The sequence below is a fragment of the Lynx rufus genome, unplaced genomic scaffold (assembly GCF_022079265.1).
Source record: "Lynx rufus isolate CCGP_SWC_20201006 ecotype Redwood Valley unplaced genomic scaffold, mLynRuf1.p SCAF_45, whole genome shotgun sequence".
NCBI lineage: Eukaryota > Metazoa > Chordata > Mammalia > Carnivora > Felidae > Lynx > Lynx rufus.
In genome coordinates, this window is record NW_025814862.1 from 1,706,674 (window position 1) to 1,725,096 (window position 18,423).

Genomic DNA, 18,423 nt, shown 5'->3' on the forward strand with positions numbered 1-18,423 from the left:
GGGAAGGGGAAAAAAATAGTTACAAACAGAGAGGGAAGGAGGCAAACTGCAAAAGACTCTTAAATACTGAGAACAAAATGAGGGTGGATGGGGGGCGTGGGGGAGAGGGGAAAATGGGTGATGGGCATTGAGGAGGGCACTTGCTGGGATCAGCACTGGGTGTTGTATTTAAGCCAATTTGACAATAAATTATATTAAAAAAATAAGAAAACCAAAAAAAATAATTAACTCAAAAAAAATAAAAATGAAAAAAAATAAAATAAAGTGGAGAGCAGTAAGTTGAAGATGAGATGGTACCCAGGAACTACCTGGCACAGAGTAAAACCTTTCAGATCAGAAGTATTGAATCTCCAGAGAATCAGGAAGCAGCACAGTGGCCACTGTATCAATTACCCCTGGTTTGGAAGGCACCTAGGACTCATGCCCCCCCCACCCAGCCTCTCTAGAAACATCCAGCTCTCTTGTCCTGCCACAACCCCCACAACTGCAGGCTCAGCCAAAGATGCAGGCCCAGGGAACCCACCCCCTTCCCCAGGAGATGGCCCTGAAGCACCCACGCGCTAAGAACTGCCAGCAGAGCGTTCCAGACGCTTGCCTAGCACCCATCCTGGGAATCCCACTAGGTTCTTAAAAGGCTGGGAGCCACCCTGCCTGGGCAGAGGCCCGCATGACTCCAGCTAGCACAGGGGTCACAGGTGGCTGGCACTTGCCCGTGTCCAATCATGCAGAAGAACGAATGAGATGGAAGGAGAGCGAGAGACAACACTGCTGAGGTGGGAGCTGAGAAGTGAGCCACAGGCTTAGAGGCCACCTGGTGATTAAACAACCAGAGCACGGCAGGGCGGAGACAGAGGGGAGGGCTCTGGGGAAAGCTGCCCAAGCATTGCTACGTTCTTTAGGAAAACAGGATTTTAGAATAGCCCTAAAAGCGGAAATGCCTTGAGGTGCTGGGTGGCTTAGTCGGTAAGCATCCGACTTTGGCTCAGGTCATGATCTCACAGTTCCTGAGTACGAGCCCCACATGGGGCTCTGTGCTGACAGTGTGGAGCCTAGAGCCCGCTTTGAGTTTTGTGTCTCCCTCTCTCTCTGCCCCTCCCCCACCCCCACTCACACTGTTTCTCTCTCGAAAATTTTAATGTGAATATCTCACTTATCATCAACAAATTAACCATTGCACATACAATAATTCTGCTGGTATGTGAAGCTTATTAATAAACGTTTAAAATCTTTTTACCTTTATTTTTTTCACATTCACAAAATACTCAGTGCTTGCCAGGTCACAAGATGAGAGCTGAAGGAAAACCTGCCAAGTGCCAGGAATGCGTCTGCCCCACATGGACCATTCCCACTGTGTTTTGTTAAGCCCTAAAAGTTCACTTGACCACCTGTTTTCTCCCTTGGCAGGCACTTCTGCTTTGCCTTGTCTTCCTAAAATACTACTTCTGATCTGTCACGGGCCAGGACACTGAGGACCAGTTTCTGGATAGAAAGTGAAAGCAAACAGCTCTCAGTGGGTCGGAGAAGCAGCTCCTGAAGAATCCAGGGGCCATGACATTGTCTCCTTTCCATCCTCATGGTCACAGCAGTGGACCCTCTGCTGGGGAAGCTCACAGAGGAATCACCCCAGGCCTGCCCAGTGCAGGAGCCCACAAGAGGCTCGGAGAAAGGAATCATTGCTAGAGGTTACCCAGTGGTGACAGTCTCACTGGGATTCAGATCCAAGTCTCTGGGGACACCACGAACAGTGTGATCCTGAATTAGTGCAAGGCACAGAGCAAGGGGAGAATGTGGTCACTGGCTACATGAACAAACAGGACCCTGGTGGGCCTATGGACTTGGAACTCTTATGCCAAGTCAAACTTGCTTTAAAAACCACATTGCAAGGCACTTGTTGGGATGAGCACTGGGTGTTATATGTAAGTGATGAATCACTAAATTCTACTCTTGAAACCATTACCATGCTGTATGTTAACTGGCTGGGATTTGAATAAAATTAAAAACAAAACAAAAAACAAAAAAACCCAAAAACACACAAATAAAAAACAAAAAACAAAACTGCAGGGCACCAGGGGTGCTCAGTTGGTTGAGCATCTGACTCTTGATTTCGGCTCAGGTCATGATCCCAGGGTTGTGGGATCAAGCCCCTCATTGGGCTCCACATTTACAGTGCCTGTTTGGGATTCTCTTTCCTCTCTCTCTCCCCCTCCCACATGCTTGTTCTCTCTCAAAATAGATAAGCATTAAAAAAAAAAAAAAAAAAAAAAGGAACATTGCATAGAATCCCAATATGTTAAAAATCAAATCCCCAAAAGCCAGGCTGCTCGAGGTGAAGCAGGGATGCCCATCCCATGCTACCCCTCACAATGACCTCAGAGACACTAAAGTGCTCAGGAGCACTGGCTCTACCCACTTGTGGCATAGGAAGAGCTGGGGTCAAACCAACCCAACAAGTACGGGCCAAGTGCCCCCCACCCGCCCATGTGTGAGTAAATGTGCAGGGAACTGCCGGGGCCCTGCCACGCAGGGTGGGGCCTCCTGACACCCCTAAACAGGTTGGTTTTTCGGACCTGCATTCTTTCTGATGGCCCCAAACATGCTCTGACCTGAGAAAAGGTCAGGATAATAAACTCACCATAGCATTTCATTTTCACTTTCAACAAATGTAAGGCGAGAAGTCTCTCTAGCCAGAGGAAACCATCTGATGATGGCTCCTGAGAGCAAAGGCACAGGCAGGCCCAGCCCTGAGTGACTGTACCCACACTGCCGAGCTAATACAGCCTTCTAAAATGTAAGTCACACTGTCAAAGCCTCAGAAAACTTGGCGTTCTGTAGGAAAACAACTATTCAAAGTTCAATGACAAAAAGGAAAGTGGTTTCAAACAGACTGACAAAGCCAAGTGGGGGGACGAGCAGAAAGGGTCTGGGCAACCATGGGAGCTCAGCTTTGTCGGACGCTGGGGCACGAAGGACATCACATACCCACCTCAGGGTCGGCCCCCATGTTTACATGCAGGATCTTCTGAGTGACAGAGAGGCCAGGTAGAAGGAAAGGAACCAGCAGAAAAGCAAAGGGCAAAGGCAGAGAAGGAGCCTGGACCTGGAGGCATTTGGAGCAGCTATGCTTCAGCGCCCAGAACTGGCTGAGCCATGTACCACCCAAGAGCCTCTGCCCGACCTGTAGTCTCTTTTGCTGCCTGGCATCTTCGCCTGCTGATCCTACTCATACCACTGCCCTGCAGACACCTGCAGAACACCCCTGGGTTTGGGTCTGCCTTGCTGGAGCAAGGGCAGCCTCACCTGCAGCTGGCAGGCAGCAACCAGCGTCTCCTGAACATTGCTCAGGCTGAGCTCCAACTCAGAGGTATAAATGAAATGCAGGATTTGGCACATGGCATTGTAAGACACGCCGTGGATCAGGACCTCTTCCTGCTCCATCTCCTTCAATCCTCCAGCAAACATCCCTCTGCAAAGAAAAACATGAAACAGTGTTGTCGTATCAATGTATTATCAATCAGAATGCCAGCCCAGGCCTCAAAGAGTGAGAACATCCAGAACAGGAGGCAGGCTGACCCAGCAGTGACCCACAGAGTATCAGCTCACTCTGTGCTCTGGGCACTGATGCTTGCCACAGAAGGTGCCCACAAACTCCTGACCAAATTTGGACAGCCATCCTAGAAATCACCATCATGGGCTGCAAGGTGTCATGAATGAGCCTCTTAGGGACAGGGACAATGTCCAGCTTGCTTTCTGATATACTTCCTGGATCACAGCAGCAGCCCAGGGCATGTCATGAAAGAATGGATGAATGGGAAACAATAAAACTCATTCCATTCAAAATATATTAACTGAGCGCCTAACTATACCAATCAGAGTCAAAGGTGTAACAGTCAAGTAAAGTGTAAGATTCCTACTTACATGGAGTTTGATGCTACAGAGAACAGCAAGTAAAGAACAAGGCATTTCTGAGTGAGGAAATGCTAGGAAGAAACACAACTGGGCATCTGATCTAGGAGCACCCAGCTGGGAGAGGGGAGCGGTGGAGAGTGATGAGGAGCAGAGACAGGCTAGCTCTCAGGAACCAAGATGGGGCTGGGTGGCACCTCACCAGCCAGCAGACAGCATTCCAGGTAGAGGAGACGGGTGCCAAAGTCCTGGGGCAAGGATGAGTTCAGTAAACAAGGCAGCCAGGTAAGGGCAAGGAAGAAGTGAACAGGTAAGACAGGGCCAGGTCCTGCTTCCCCCAGGTCAAGACTGAGCCAGGATTAAAATCCAGGCACTGTCAGGGAACTTTACACAGGAGAGTGGTATGAGTAGACTTTGCAGGAGGGAGGGTTCCTGCAGGCCTGGGGAGGGCCCAGTGGCAGGGAGAATATGCTGAAGAACCGAATCTAGGAGAGCACTGGAGGAATCAGGGCCCTTGGCTGGGTTAGCTGGGCTGATGGGGACTTGGGAGGAATGGGGCCAGAGAGCACAGTTACCATCAGTGAGATGCCTCTGAGGCATCCCAGTGGGGAGCCACTTAATTAGTTGTTCAGAGGGAAGAAGGTTGGGGGAGAAAGGGGAGGCAGCAGGGCTGAAATATGACAGTCAGCAACATACAGAGGACAGAGTAGCTATTTTTTACCTTTTGTTTATTTTTCGACTAGGTAAATTATATGTGCAGTACATGACTTAAAATATACAACAGGGTGAAAGTCTCCCTCTAGCAGCCCTTCCTCCTCTGCTCCAGGCCATCAGTTCCTCTTCCCAGGGCAGCACTATACCCAGAGGCACTCCATGTATGCACCTTGTATTCTACATCACGTTTTGATTTAGCAATGCATCTTGGAAATGGCTCCTTACTGGTATACATAGGGCTGCCCCTCTTCCTGTAAAGGCTATCATGGTTGATTTAACCCCCTGCTGCTGGGATACACCTGGGTTACTTCTAATCTCCCATTATTTCACCAGACGGATGGTCTTACATTTTGCTTAAGTGCTTGCCAGGATTCTTATGAAAGCAATTGCTGGGACACAGGGTTTATATATATTTATACTTTGATAGTACTGCCTACATACTAACAATCTTCTAAGGGAGAAATCTTATAATGAACCAGACAGATAATCTTGTCAAGTGTTTAAGTGCCATTATTATTTCTTCTTCTTCTTCTTCTTCTTCTTCTTCTTCTTCTTCTTCTTCTTCTTCTTTAATAAGCTCTACACCCAATATAGGGCTTGAACTCACGACCTCGAGATCAAGAGTCACGTGCTCTTCTGACTGAGACAGCCAGGTGCTCCTTAAAGTGTCATTTCTATATTCTTTCTGAACAGTCCAGATTCTTTGTCCATTTTCTATTAGACTCTGTCTTGTTAATTTGAAAAATCTGCCCTTTTTTGGATGAGTTGAAATTTTTTCTTCTACCTCAGATCTTTTGATTTTATGATGCCTTTTGTCATGGAGAAGTCTGTCTGTTTTGAATGCAAATTTCTCATTTTCTTTTTTTTGCCTGTGAGTTTTATGCCAAACTTAAAACAGCTCTTCCCTATGAGGGAAAAACATCAAAAACATTTATCCAGGGGGCACCTGGGTAGCTCAGTCAGTTAAACATCTGACTTTGGCTCAAGTTATGATCTCACAGTTTGTGGGTTTGGGGCCCCGCGTTGTGCTCTGAGCTGACAGCTGGGAGCCTGGAGCCTGCTTCCGATTCTGTGTCTCCCTCACTGCCCCTCTCCCATTTGTGCTCCCTCTCTTTCTGAAACAAACAAACAAACAAACAAACATTTAAAAACAAAAAACAAAAAAAAACCAGGGGCACCTGGGTGGCTCAATCGGTTAAGCGTCCAACTTCTGCTCAGGTCATGATCTTAGGACTCCTAACTTTGAGCCCCACATCAGGCTCTGTGCTAACAGCTCGGAGCCTGGAGCCTGCTTCCGATTCTGTGTCTCCCTCTCTCTCTGCCCCTCCCCTGCTCACACTCTGTGTCTCCCTCTCAAAAATAAATAAACATAAAAAAAAATTTAAAAACAGTCCAACTTTATGTTTTTCAAGAGGACTACCCCATCATCACCTTCCCCCACTTGGGATGCCATCTCTACCACACACAAAGTTCGTGGTAGGCTTGTGTCTGTGTTCAAACCTCTCATCTTTCCCAGTAACATTCCAACATTTTTTCAGGCACCAGGAGCCTGGATTACTGCAGCTCTGTTACATGCATTAACTAACGTAGGGTAGAGCCAGTCTCCTTTCATTACCTTCTCAACAATTTCCTGGCCTTGCTTGCTTTTGAAAATTTGGACTTTAGAATCAGTATGTGCAATTCCCGCCCCCATAAAGTCTCTTGATTTAAAAAAAAAAAAAATTTATGTTGGGGCGCCTGGTTGGCTCAGTCGGCCGAATGTCTGTCTTCAGCTCAGGTCAAGATCTTATGGTTTGTGAGTTGGAGTCCGGCATTGGGCTCTGTGCTGATAGCTCAGAGCCTGGAGCCTGCTTCAGATTCTGTGTCTCCCTCTCTGCCCCTCCCCTACTCGTGCTCTTTCTCAAAAATAAACATTAAAAAAAAAAAATAAAAAATTTTTAATGTTTATTTACTTTGGGGGGGGAGGGAGGGGCAGATAGAGAGAGGGACAGGGGATCTGAAACAGGCTCTGTGCTGATAGCAGAGAAACTGAGGCCGGGCATGAACTCACAAACTGAGATCATAACCTGAGCTGAAGTCAGATGCCCAACCAACTGAGCCACCAGGTGCCTCAAGTCTCTTGATGTTTTTATAGGGAATGCATTACACATCCAGACTCATACAGAGAGAGCTAGCATCTTTGTGATGGACACAATGGACTCTATCTCACAAGCCAGCCTCTGGGCCTCTTTGCAGGTCTTATAGGTCACCTGCTCACAGACCTGACACTCGCACGTTATGTCTAATTCCTAGATATTTTACTCCATGCATACACTCTCAGGGGGTGCTTTCCCACTCTGTGGTACCCTGACTCACTCTTTGGGGTATCCAAGCATTGCGTGGACCTTGACTAGATCCTGAATGGAGAGGGGTGGGAGGAGACGGAAAACATTTTGAGGGAAACTAGGGAAATCTAAATATGAACATCAGATAAAATTATGGAATGACTGTAAATGTTCTTAGATTTATAATGGTACTAAAGATATACCAGAGAAGGCCCTTATTCTTAGAAGTGCAATAAAGTATTTCCAGTAAAACTGTCATAGCTGCAACTTACTCTGAAGTGAATATGCAAAATGTTAACCAATGAAGCTAAGCAAAGGTCACAGGTGTGTTCACTCCACTGATCTTGCAGCTTTTCTATAGGATTGATATCTTTCAAAACAAGAGTTAGGGAGGGAAAAAAAGGCCAAAAGAAAAATAAAATATACAGGCACTCCTTCTGCTTTTGTTGTTTTTAACCAAAAATGGGTGCTTAATTCTTTATCATAGTCTTACCCCTTTTCTGTAACACTGAAATTATGTCAAAATAAAAACTTTAAAAGGGGAAAAACTTTTAAAATGATGTCCATACTTCATACCTATTAGAATGGCCCACTACCAAAAAAAAACCCCAAAAACAAAAACAAAAGAACCAAAAACAAAGTAACAAGTGTTGGTGAGAATACAGAGAAAATGGAACCCTTCTGCATTGTTGGAGGGAATGTTAAACTGATGGCAGCTGCTGTGGAAAACAGCATGGCAATTCCTCAAAAAATTAAACATAGAATTAACATATGACCCATCAATTCCACTTTTGGGTACATACCCAAAAGAACTGAAAGGAAGGTGTTAAGAAGGTATTTGTACATCCACGTTCATAACAGCATCATTCACAATAGCCAAGAGGCAAAACAACCCAAGTATCCATTGAGAAATGAATGGATTAACAAAATGGTATATTCATACAATGAGACATTGTTCAGCCTTAAAGAGGAAGGAAATTCTGACACATGCTACAACGTGAATGAAACTTGAGATTATGCTAAGTGAAAGAAACCAGTCACAAAAGGACAAATACATATGATTCCACTTATAAAAAGTTCTAGAGGGGTGCCTGGGTGGTTCAGTAAGTTAAGCATCAACTCTTGATTTTGGCTCAGGTCATGATCTCAAGGTTCATGGGGCTCCACGCTCAGTGCGGAGCCTGCTTGGGTTTCTCTCTCTCCCTTGCTCTCTGCCCCTCTCCTTGCTTGCATGTGTATGCACATGCACACATGAGCTCTCAAAATAAATGTTAAAAAAAAAAAGTTCCTAGAAACAGAAAGTGAAATGGTAGGGCTGGGAGGAGGGTATGGAAAGCTGTTGTTTAATGGGTGCAGAATTTCAGTTTTGCGAGATGATAAAGTTCTAGAGACCCCTTCCACAACAGTGTGAATACACTTAACACTATTCAGCTGTACTCTTAAAAACTGGGTGGCTCAGTTGGTTAAGCGTCTGACTTCAGCTCAGGTCATGATCTCTCAGTTCATGGGTTCAAGCCCCGCGTTGGGCTCTCTGCTGTCACCTCAGAACCTGCTTCAGACAGTCTCCCTCTCTCTGCCCCTCCCCTGCTTGCACACACACGTGCATACTCTCTCTCTCTCTCAAAAATAAACATGAAAAAAATGGTTAAGATGGTAAATCTTATCGTATATGCTTAAAATCACAGCAGGGGACCAACAAAATAAATGCAGGGCATGACCACCACAGAACACTGCAGAATCATAATGAGGGCTGCCTCTACTGCTAGGATACCATAACCAGATGTCCAGTAAGCTCCCTCTGATGTCCAGTGAGGAACATTCCCTACATGAGCTTGTTCAGGCCCCCAATCCCTGGTCCAAACCCTAGAGGCCCAAGTGTGTTTCAGAATTCAAAAGGCTTCAACTGGAAAAACACTGCACCCATGCCATGTATGATGTCACACCCCTGAAGGGCCTAGGTCAGTATCTCATATCCAAACTCCTTAATATTTCCAAGTATACTGAGTGGGATAAAAATAAAATAAAATTAGGGAGGGAGCCAAACCATAAGAGACTCTTAAAAACTGAGAATAAACTGAGGGTTGATGGGGGGTGGGAGGGAAGGGAAAGGGGGTGATGGTCATTGAGGAGAGCACCTGTTGGGATGAGCACTGGGTGTTGTATGGAAACCAATTTGACAATAAATTTCATAAAATAAAATAAAATAAAATAAAATAAAATAAAATAAAATAAGCCTCCTATGAGTTTAGGGTAGGTTTTGTGGTTCAGTAAATTTGTACCAAAATTTAAAAAAAAAAAAAAAAACCTCATAGAAAAAATGGCAATGTGGGAGAACACACCTTTCCCTATCCCCCACAAAATCAACCACTAGACAGCTACCAACTAACAAAAATAGCTCTAAAGAGACCCCCTGAACACATTTATGACATTTTGGCAATGTGGTACAACAACAAAAAAAACAAAACAATTTGTCAATTTCAGGACCAGTATTTGCAAAAATAAACAGTGTACGGATGAATAGGAACTTTTGAAAATAGTTACCATGGGGGGTGAGGGGGAGGTGGGGAGATGATATGGAAGGAAGGGCAGGGGTAAAGTGGTGCTTTCAACTTTTTTCCCACATATTCAAAAAGTATTTTAGCTGTGGGAATGGATGCTGATGTCTGTGGAGGGCTACAGACAAGGTCCCCTTTGAGCGATTAAGGACGACTTGCATTATAAAAAAGATTCTCTGACATGGAAACAAAGCCTCCCTGGGCTATGGTCTGTTGCTTTGCAAGTAACATTAGGGACAGTGGTGTTCTGGAGCTCTGTACTGAGGTCTCACTGAACACGTCATGCTGTCATTCACAAACAAGCTGAAGTTTTCTTGTGTGTTGGCTAATCTCTCCAATTTTGATACCTGTGTTATATAACTCTCTTTTTTAAAAATTTGGAAACTTCTGGGGCGCCTGGGTGGCTCAGATGGTTGAGCATCCAACTTCGGCTCAGGTCATGATCTCGCAGTTTCTGAGTTCAAGCCCCGTGTCAGGCTCTGTGCCGACAGCTCAGAACCTAGAGTCTGCTTTGGGTTCTGTGTCTCCCTCACTCTCTGCCCCTCCCCTGCTCACACTCTCTTTCTCTCAAAAATAAATAAACGTTAAAAAATTTTTAAAAAATAATAATAATTTGGAAACTTCCTTTCTCTTTATCTGCTATGAAAAAGCTTAAATGGCATTAGAGTTTGTTCATAAAAGGGATAACTCCCCAGGATGTGTCTGGGCTTCATGCTTTCATGGAAAATAGAACTTTCTGTTTCAGGCATGAAGTTCTATCAATACACACTTTGTAGAAAATCATCAGTTTTATTCAAATTTTCAAAATCACAGACATTGAGTTAAGTTGACTGTCTTACAATTCACAGTATGAAAACAGGGAGGGATACATGACCCAGAGAGGCCACATACAATACAGAACACTTGAGCCATCTGACACACAGCCCAGGAGTAGACAGGGCAAAGCAGGAGAGGGTTACAGGAGCCAAAAGATTAGTACAGTGGACAGTTCTTACCACAAGCCAAAAAACCAAGACCCAAGATCACGGTTTAGTCAATCCCTAAACCCTGCACAGAGTGCATACCAAACGAGGTTTCCTGTAGGGGGCGCCTCTTAAGAAAAGTGCCATCCAGCTCTTTAGCCCCAAGAGGTCAGCAGCCGCCTGCAGGGAGGAGCTAGCCCTGAGAGGCAGGGGCTGGGAAAAGGTGCAAGACAAGAAGAGCAAGCTCCCCAGAGGAAGATGCACCTCAGCTGGGCCTGGAAGATATCACTGCAGGGCAGGAAAGGCAGAGAAGGGCAGCACTGCTGAGTAACAGCAAAAACAGGGGCAAGAGAGCCTGCCCATGTCTGCCCTAGGCCACCACTGGTCATGTTCTGTATAAACTTTCGGGAAAACAGGAGGCCAATACTTATACCATGAAAAAATATTTCACTCAATCTGGGGCGCCTGGCTAGATCAGTTGGAGGAGCATGTGACTCTTGATCTCAGGGTCATGAGTTCAAGCCTCACATTGGAATAGAGATTACTTAAAAAACAAACAAAAAAACCCAAGAACTATAACCAATACTTGAAGACGAAACAATCAGAATCAGAACTGGAATGGGAATCAGGTAGCCATGGCTGGGGCTCACTCCTGAGCCTCCTCTCACAAGCATGCAATGAGGGCAGTGGCACCAATTCTTCCCAATGTGCCAATGGCTGGGATGGGGTCATGCAGGAAGCCATGAGAAACCCCAAGGGGCAAAGAATCCAGGGAGGAAGGAAGAAGGTCAGAGACTTAGGCCCTCAAGATGAGAAGGTGTGGGCCAGAAGGTTGACGGCCAGGGAAGGGGCACAAAAGGCACAATTCCTCACATCACATGGCTATGTGGACACTACATATACAGGACTGACCACTCAGCCTTGGTCTTGGCACCCGCTCGGGTGGGCTTCTAACCAGCCTTACAAGAACACCACTGGGGGAGGGGGGCACTAAAAGACTAAGGTATAAAGTGCCACAATGTCTTAAAAAAGGCGTGTATGGGGGCGCCTGGGTGGCTCAGTCAGTTAAGCACCTGACTCTTGATTTCGGCTTAGGTCATGATCCCAGGGTCATTAGATGGGGCCCTGTTGTCAGGCTCTGCACTGTGTGTGGAGCCTGCTTAAGATTCTCTCCCTCTCCCTCTCTCTTTCTCCCTCTCTCCCCCCTCACCCATCCCTCCCTACTGGCATGCACACGAGTGTACTCTCCCAAACAAAAGGGGGAGGCATGTATGTGTGTGTGTCTGTGTGTGTGAAGAGAAAGGAAATATGACAAAATGTCAACAACTGGTATTAAGATGTTCGTAATATTCTTTCAACTTTTCCACAGATCTGAAATTTTTCAAAATGAAATATTGGGGAAACCAGAGTAAAACAGAACAAAAATGTGTTTTATACCAAGATATAGAAAATCCATTTTATAAAACACAACAAAGTCTAGCATTGGCTTTTAAAAAAAAACAGGAAGAAAGGGGGGTGCTTGGCTGGTTCAGTCAGAAAAGCATGCGACTCTTGACCTTGGGGTTGTGAGTTCGAGCCCCTTGTTGGGTATAGAGATTACTTAAAAATAAATAAATAAAAGAGAAATAGGAAAAAAGAGAAGGTGCCCCAAAAACAAGACAGCTGGAAGAAAAACAGATTCAAAAACCCCTCTGTCCCACTCACTGTTGGGGAGTCATCACAACAAGCAGTGGGAGAAGCTCGGGGAGAAGCAAGGGACTTGGCAGCTTCTGGCTGGTCCCTCCCACCAGATCACTGTGGGTGCCAACACAATACCTAGTGGAGCCAGGACTACCTGTTACCTTACTCGTAAGAACAGAACACGTGACGTAACTCACCTGAAGTAATCGCAGGACGCAGCCAGCAGGATTCGATGGGCCTCGATGTGTCTCCCCTCCACCACCAGGACCACATCAAAGAGGATGCCACTGTCCCGGAGAGCCAGCAGCCCCCGGAGCAGAGCCTGGGAGTGCTGTGCACTCCGGTAAGTGTTGTTGACACAATGAGGGTGTGAGGGCTGCACAGGCAACTTGCACAGCTGAGTGAACTCCTGCTCCTCTGCCATCCTGACCACCACACCAGACCTCACCACTGCGGCTGTCAGCTGGCAAGACAGAGGGGACACAGAATAAGCCAGGGAGGTAACACCACACAATACGCAGACTGGCCAGCTCTTCTCCCAAGTGGCACCTGCTGCTCCTGGCACTTTTGTTCCTCCCACCAGCACACCTGTGCTTCCCCTGTGGTTTGTTTTTTTTTCTTTTTAAACATTTATTCAGTTTTGAGAGATAGAGAGAGTGCAAGTGGGGGAGGGGCAGATACAGAGGGAGACACAGAATCTGGAGCAGGCTCCAGGCTCTGAGCTGTCAGCACAGAGCCCGACTCAAGCTGGGCTAGAACTCACCGACAGTTGAGATTGTGACCTGAGCCCAAGTCGGCCATTTAACTGAATGAGCCACACAGGTGCCCTGCCCCTGTGGTCTTAAACCCCTGAATTTCCTCTTCCCTCCCACTGCTCATCTGAACCTGGAGCCTCCTTCCTGATGACCTGTGTGTCCCTTCATCTCTAAGATTCTTCATTAAATTTTATCTCCTTTAGCATCTCTGGGAAACAAAAGGTTCTGGAAACAGACTGACCTTGGTTGGGGCCCTGGCCCTACCACAGATTCACTGCATGACCAACCTGAGTTCAGGATCCTCAAATGAAAAAAGGGAAATAAAATCACCCCTCCTGTTCAGAAAGTCTAAAACTGGTAAACAATGAATATAAAGCATCAGCACAGAACAGGTTCTCAAGAGCTCTTCCTCTCTGCCATTAAGAAAGAACAAACCCTGGGTGCCTGGTGGCTCAGTTGGTTAAGCGTTCAACTTTAGCTCAGGTCTTGATTTCAAAGTTCGTAAGTTTGAGCTCCACATCAGGCTCTGTACTCACAGTGAGGAGCCTACCTGGATCCTCTGTCTCCCTCTCTGTCTGCCCCTCCTGTGGGTATGCTCTCTCTCTTTCAAAAATAATAAACATTAAAAAAAAAAAAAAAAAAAAGAGCCTGAGTATCACAGTCAGCTAAGCATCTGACTTCAGTTCAGATCATGATCTCAAGGTTCGTGAGTCTGGGCCTTGCTTCAGGCTCTCTGCTGCAGAGCCCGTTTAAGATCCTCCATCTCCTGGTCTCTCTGCCCCTCCTGCAGGTGTGCACCCTCTCTCTCTCTCAAAAATAAATAAACATTTAAAATAAAATTAAACAATTGAATAGGTAAATAAAAGAACAAAACTGGGGCGCCTGGCTGGCTCAGTCAGTAGAGCATGCAACTCTTTAATCTCGGGGTTGTGAGTTCAAGCCCCACATTGGGTACAGAGTTTACTTAAAAAAGAGAGAGAAAGGGAAAGAACAAAATTGGGTTCCATCATTAGAATGGATGCATAAAAATGACAAGAGACCTGAGTGGTGACCAGGAGACCCAGAGAAGGGTCCAGGACTTGTCTTCTTTTACCAAGATTCTGAGTCAAGCACAGTAACTTCAACTAGACCTGCTGCATTCAAGATATCTGCATCATGTTTTTAATTCAAGGTTACTTTGTAATAATTGAGTCAGCATGTTCAAAACATGCACACAATATGAGTTGGAGCCTCAGAAACCCAGTCAGTAAAACAAACCTACCTCAAACACACTTGGGTCACTCACTCTGAGTTAGGGGATTACCCAGTCCTGCACTGCACTGTGGGACTGAGCTACACACTCTCCAGGCCACAACACTGTCACACCCAGCCAGCAGGCAATAGCCCAAGGGGCACCTGCCTCACTGCCTGTGAACATCTGCCTCCCCCACCTACCACCATTCCACTATCCCCTCCCCCAAATTAGTTTCTTCTCCAATTCCCTTGGACTGTATCTTTAGGAGAAAAAATTATAGGGGTGCCTGGCTGACTCAGTGGGCAGAGCATGCAACTTTTAATCTCACGGTTTTCAGTTCAAGCTCCACATTGGGCATGGAGTCTACTTAAAATTAAAAAGAGAGAGACAGAGAGAATAAAAAAGAAAAATAGATTCTACTATAAAACTTGCCAAAAAGAAGAGGCCTCCCTCCTCACTACTAGAGCTCAAGAGCACCCCTTGCTACTGCCTCCCCCTTCCCCTCACCCTCTTCCCCACTCCACCTGATTGTTTTGGACTCATTGTTGTTTCCCATCCAACATATTCAATTTCCCTCTGTGCTGGCCCCCTCAGTGTACCTCCTGGATTTGGGACCTTCACCCATCCACTTCTTCCTTCCCACCCCAGACTGGCTCATACACAGACAGCTGAGGCCAAGGGATATCCCCCACTAACCACTTCTGACCTGATATGCTGCTGCGTGGCAATGCCCTCTTTTCTCATCTCTTCCCTTCAGCCAACACACTCTGTCCCAGCCCTCCCCCTTTCCCAAGAATCTCCCCTATATTCCCAAATGCAATACTCCAGTTTCTCTTCAGATCATATAAATCTTTTGCCTTTTAGCAAATGCACCTCCAGCTCAATGCCTAATCCAGCCAGCAGCCCTCTCCATTGGTCTAGTTTTCTTATTCACACAGCCACCATTTCCATGTCAGAAACCTCATGGTTTCAATGTTCTCTGATCTCTTTTCCTTTTTATACCTTGTGTCCTATCAGACCCTCTAGTTCTGATTCATTCTCTCCCATCTCAGACACCCATCCACTTAGTCCTCCATGGCCACCACTCTGGGTCAGAGACCACAGTAGTGATACTCCAACTGGTTTGCTTCCTCCTGTCCCATCCTCCTGAGTTCCCCTGCTCAGGCTGCAGGGAGTCCCCAAATGCCCAATGAGTATACCACCTGGCTTCTCAAGCACTAGCTCCCTACTGCCTTCTGCTTAGATCTCCCCGCTATCTGGCTCAAAATGTTCCTTCCCCTATACTGTCACTAGCCCTAAGACCAAAAGGGACATGAGTCATCCTCTGAACACCTTCAGACTCCCACCTAGGCCTGTTTCTTTATAACCCCATATTGGTCAAGGTCTAGCTCAATCACTTCTCCCTCTGTCACCGTATCAAGAACATGACAGGCATGCTCCATCAATGCAGCTGTTCTAGCTACTCACCAGCTAAGGCTTTACCTCACCCACATCGCAGAACCCCATGGCTGTCTAATCACAGTCCTGCTAATCACAGGACTCTGGGCACTTAGCTCATCTCCAAGCCTCAGCTTCCTCCTCACTACCATGACCATTAGGGAGTCAATAGGGCCTCCGTCTCTAGTGGTGGCAATGGCGACTGACTACTCCAACAGACATCAGTCCCCAGTGAGTCCCCACACTCTGTGAGCACATCAGCACTTCTGCCCCTTTGGGAAGGGATCAATGGTAGCTACACTTACTACAAGTCCAGAATACAGTACAATGAGAAGACTGCCTCCTTGGGTAAGCCAAGCACATTCACCAAGCACAATTAAGGAACTAAGCTAGGTGCTGAGTGCAGTGTGAAGAAAAATGAACCGACTTCCTGCTCTGAAGGAGCAAAGCTTGGAGCACAACACATTCACAGCCTTGTTCATAAAGCAAGCATTGGCCACGACCAAAATGTCGATCCTCAGAGGAACGGATGCTGCACACAGTGAGCTGACAGAACACTAGATATCAGTTAAAATGAGCAAACTAGAACTCATGCTATAGTCATGACCATGGAGAAATCTCAAAGCTGCACAGAGGAACAAGCACACCACAGAATATAGTACAGAAAGTTTGAAAACACCCAACAAAATGCTGTTCAATTTTACTTATAGATAGGTGTTATGGTATAAGATAGTATAGACACGTTAAAGGAATTCAGGATCAGGATTATCTCCAGCACGGAAAAAGGGAATGTTTTCTTTCTTTAAAACAAACAAAAAACAAGTAAGACAAAACATCAGGATCTGATAGGGAGAGGCGGTGAGTAACTTTTCTGTCAGTATGAAATATTTAAAAATTACATTCTCTGGGGCGCCTGGGTGGCTCAGTCGGTTGGGCGTCCGACTTTGGCTCAGGTCATGATCTCACGGTTTGTGAGTTCGAGCCCCGCATCGGGCTCTGTGCTGACAGCTCTGAGCCTGGAGCCTGCTTTGGATTCTGTGTCTCCCTCTCTCTGCCCCTCCCCTGCTCACGGTCTGTCTCTGTCTCTCAATAATAAACAAATGGTAAAAAAAATAATAATAAAAATAAAAATTACATTCTCAAACTTATTTTTAATATGTTCACATGATTCAAATTCAAAAGGCACAGAAAGGCATATTGTGAAACTTAAGTCTCCCTCCAACTTATGCCCCAACCAGATCCTCTCCCGGAAGAAAACTACTATTCTACCTTCTCTTCAGGGGGCATCTAGATTCGAAGGCAAATCTGTAAATCTACACCATTTCACCCTTTATTAACTTTTGCATATGAAAACTTAATATCCCTCCCACAGTCTATTGTATGGTTAAAGCATATTTAACCAGTTCTTTTCAGAGAGACATCTGGGTTTCCTCCAATTGTCTGCTTTTGCAGTTACATACTGAAAATCCTTTAGATGTATGTGCCACACATGTAGCAGTGATCTGAGGAAAATGTTCTAGATACAGAACTGTTGGATCATATTAATTTTAATGTATATTTCTCATTGTAAGGCATATGGCCAAATTGCCCTCTATAGAGGTTGTACTAAGTATGGGAACCTGATTCCAACCACTGTCTTGCCCACCAATAGCATTTCTTTTCACTCTTTGTTGACTTAGATGAAAACAGCATATCAGGGGTGCCTGGGGTGGCTCTGTAGGTTAAGCACCCAACTTTGGCTCAGATGATCTAGCAGTTTGTGTGTTTGAGCCCCCAGTCAGGCTCTCTGCTGTCCTCTCTTCCCCTCTCTGCCCCTCCCCTACTTGTGTAAGCCCACAGGCGCTCTCACTCTCTCAAAAAAAAACATTAAAAAAAGACAAAGAAAAACAGCATTCCACAATGTAATTATACTTCAGTAATTGACAAAGCTTCAAAAAATAAAAAATTAGGTCAAATGCAACACTTCTTTTGGGATTCCTTTCCCATGTCATTCTTTATTTGAAATGTTCTTGGGCGTTCACTTGGTGTCACCTTCTTTCTCGATTCATTTTACAGAAGTTATTCTATCATGAAGCTCTTCCCTAGATTAAGTTCCCTCTGGCTCCATAGCATTTCTGATTCTACTCATCACAAGCAAGGCCCCTCCATTTTGTGTTGTTCAAAGTTTTTGAGGTGAGTAGGAAGGAAGCTTTATGTCCCAAATTGAAAGATGTAAAATGCTTTTTTATGAACTCATGGATGAGAGTCAAAAGCATTTTCAAAGAATTTTCAACTCAATACCATTCAAAAAAAATTTTTTTTTAACGCTTATTTATTTTTGAGAGAGAGCGCGCGCGAGCCCACCAGCATGCGCCCGCACACACGAGCAGGAAAGGGGCAGGGAGAGTAGGAGACAGAATTGGAAGGAAACAGGGTCCAGGCTCCAAGCTGTCAGCACAGAGCCCGACGCTGGGCTCGAACTCACAGAACTGTGAGATCATGACCTAAGCCCAAGTCGGATACTCAACCGACTGGGCCACCCAGGTGCCCCAACTCAACACCATTCACTGCGCAGGCACCCCTCAGGTCTCTGTAGAGCCCCAAAACAGCGTCTGCACTCAATGAACCCCAATCCTTAGCAGCATGAAGCAAGGTCTGCAATACAGGGAAAACGACAGTCGGGAAGAGGAGACGAGGGAGTGGGTACCAATTTCCAGAGTGTGGAGCTATCACAGAGGTGCCAACTGAGGTGCTCTCTGGCACCAGTCTTCCAGAAAGCTGAGTTGGGGCATCTTGGCGCGCCAAACCTACGGCCCAGGCCCGGCCCCACGGACGCCTAGCGCGAAAGGGACCCTGGGCATCAGGCGATGGCAACTCCGA

At 46.0% G+C, this 18,423-nt stretch overlaps 1 protein-coding gene across 1 annotated transcript in view; it reads right to left on the reverse strand.

Annotated features, from left to right (window-relative positions):
• Positions 1-18,423, reverse strand: part of KLHL22 (kelch like family member 22) — a 40,026-nt gene that overhangs the window by 20,953 nt on the left and 650 nt on the right. The window contains exons 2-3 of the mRNA XM_047098244.1: positions 12,336-12,601; positions 3,298-3,463 (exon numbers count right to left, since the gene is read on the reverse strand). Coding sequence (XP_046954200.1) covers positions 3,298-3,463; positions 12,336-12,562 — 393 coding nt within the window. The 5' untranslated portion in view covers positions 12,563-12,601. The remainder of the gene's footprint in view (positions 1-3,297; positions 3,464-12,335; positions 12,602-18,423) is intronic.